The sequence below is a fragment of the Suricata suricatta genome, chromosome 9, assembly GCF_006229205.1.
Source record: "Suricata suricatta isolate VVHF042 chromosome 9, meerkat_22Aug2017_6uvM2_HiC, whole genome shotgun sequence".
Taxonomy (NCBI): Eukaryota; Metazoa; Chordata; class Mammalia; order Carnivora; family Herpestidae; genus Suricata; species Suricata suricatta.
The window spans coordinates 134,647,049-134,648,978 of NC_043708.1; the positions used below are offsets into that span (position 1 = coordinate 134,647,049).

A 1,930-nucleotide genomic window follows, 5' to 3' on the forward strand; every position below is an offset into this window, starting at 1 on the left:
TCTTGCCAGATCACATTCCCTCCCCAGGGAGCTGCTGGTGTGGATTGTACAGGTGAAGAGGGTGCCCAAGGCTAGCTCAGAGTCATGGCCATGTCCACATGTGTACGTCCGCCGGCACTTTCATCTCCCCGTTCCGGGCATCCTTGGATTCGAGAACCATGGATCAAGGCCAACGGCTCATTACACCAAAGATCTGCCAGGACCCAGAGTCAGTTTCAAAAAGCTGGGCCCTCAGATGTGCAACAGAGTAGGGGCTCAGAGGGTGCTCACAGGTCTGAGGGGGACCTACGGGGAGTGTATATATAGACATCCAAAAGGATGGAGAGAGGGGCGCCTGGGTGGCTCAGTTGATTAAGTGTCTGACTCTTGATTTAAGCTCAGGTCATGATCTCACAGTTCATGCATTTGAGTCCCACAATGGGCTCCGTGCTGAGAGAGAGGAGCCTGCTTGGGACTTTCTCTCTCTCTCTGCCCCTCCTCTATGGGCGCACGCGTGCACACACACACACTCTCTCTCTCTCTCAAAATAAATAAATACACATTTAAAAGGACTGACAGCTACACATGACAATAACAAGAAAATCCGAGTTGGGTTTGGAAGGCTGCTTAATATCACCTAATAATATTTAAAATGCACATACTCTTACCCAGCATGTCCTGGTTCCAAGTTATAAATTTCTCCTATAGATATGTCCACGCACCAGCACAAAACATTTCGTATACAGACATTTATTGTAGCACTGTTTGCAAGAGCAAAAAAATGGAAACAACTTAGCAGCCCATTCATTGTTAGGAAACTAGTTAAGTCAAAGATAGCACATCTATATCGCAAAGCACTTACTAGGTGGCCATTAAAAAGCGCAAGAGGGATTTATGATACGAATACAAAAAGATCTCTAAGATGAATCGTTACAGGATAACATCCCACAGCTGTGTGAACAAAGTGGGGAGTGTGCAAAGTGGGCTTGCACACGCACAGCCTGTACCTGCCAGGATACACAAGAGACGGACAGCGCGGTGCATTTTGTGCCGGAGAATTGGAGAGCTCAGGGAGGAAGACACACCCCCTTTCACAATATTTGAATTTTAAAATTTTATGTATGCATTCCCTAGATTTACCAAATACGGACATTTTCAAAAATAGGGCTTGGAATGAACTGTGGTTGCAGAGCCCCTGCATATGGTCTGTCCAGGTTAGACCTGAATGAGGTGGAAGGTCACCGTCGGCGTCCCCCAGCACCGGGACGCCAGCCTCTAAAAGGCCTTGGAAGGGTGATCCTGCCGGGGGAAGGCTGCGAGGATGCAAACGGAAACGTGGCTGTGAGCCAGCAGGTGGCGCTGCAGCGCGCAGGTGGGGCTCAGCCTGGGAAGCATCCCGGGGACTCGGAAAAGGGGGGCTGCTCTTTCTAGAAACACACAACTGCTTTCGCACTCGATTGTTGCTCCCTTCAAAGTAGTCGGCGGAGAGCCTGGATCCTCGGGGGGGGGGGGGCGGATCTCCGAGCTCAGGGCTTAAACGGGTGTCAGAAACCCCTGCTTAATATCTCTCTACAGATGCTGCATCTACATTTTGGAAACGAATGACATTTGGCAACCAGTGTGGTTAAAGACGTGAGACATCAAGTCAGGCAATTAGTCCTTTGGTAAAACGAAAACAAGGCGTAGAGTCAAAGCAAGCTGTTGCTCGGATGCTTCTTAAGAATAGGTTCTGACAGCGAAGCCCAAAAGGGTGCTAAGATGCTGCGTGCCTTGGCAGCGCCGCGGGAAGGAGGCTGGGGCTCCCAGGGGCCCGCAGGGAAGACGTCGGCGCGCACTTGGAAGCGCGGGCTCTGGGTCTTGGCTGGAGAGCCCGCCGGGGCCTCGCCGCCGTGGGGCCGGGCCGGGGGACCGGGGACCCGGGGACCCGGGGACCCGGGGCCGGGGCTCGGCG

General features: G+C 52.4%; 1 protein-coding gene across 1 annotated transcript in view; it reads right to left on the reverse strand.

Moving 5' to 3' along the window:
- Positions 1-1,254: 1,254 nt before the first annotated feature.
- The window catches only part of PLIN1 (perilipin 1), an 11,341-nt gene continuing 10,665 nt past the window's right edge, over positions 1,255-1,930 (reverse strand). The window contains exon 9 of the mRNA XM_029952297.1: positions 1,255-1,363. Coding sequence (XP_029808157.1) covers positions 1,255-1,363 — 109 coding nt within the window. The remainder of the gene's footprint in view (positions 1,364-1,930) is intronic.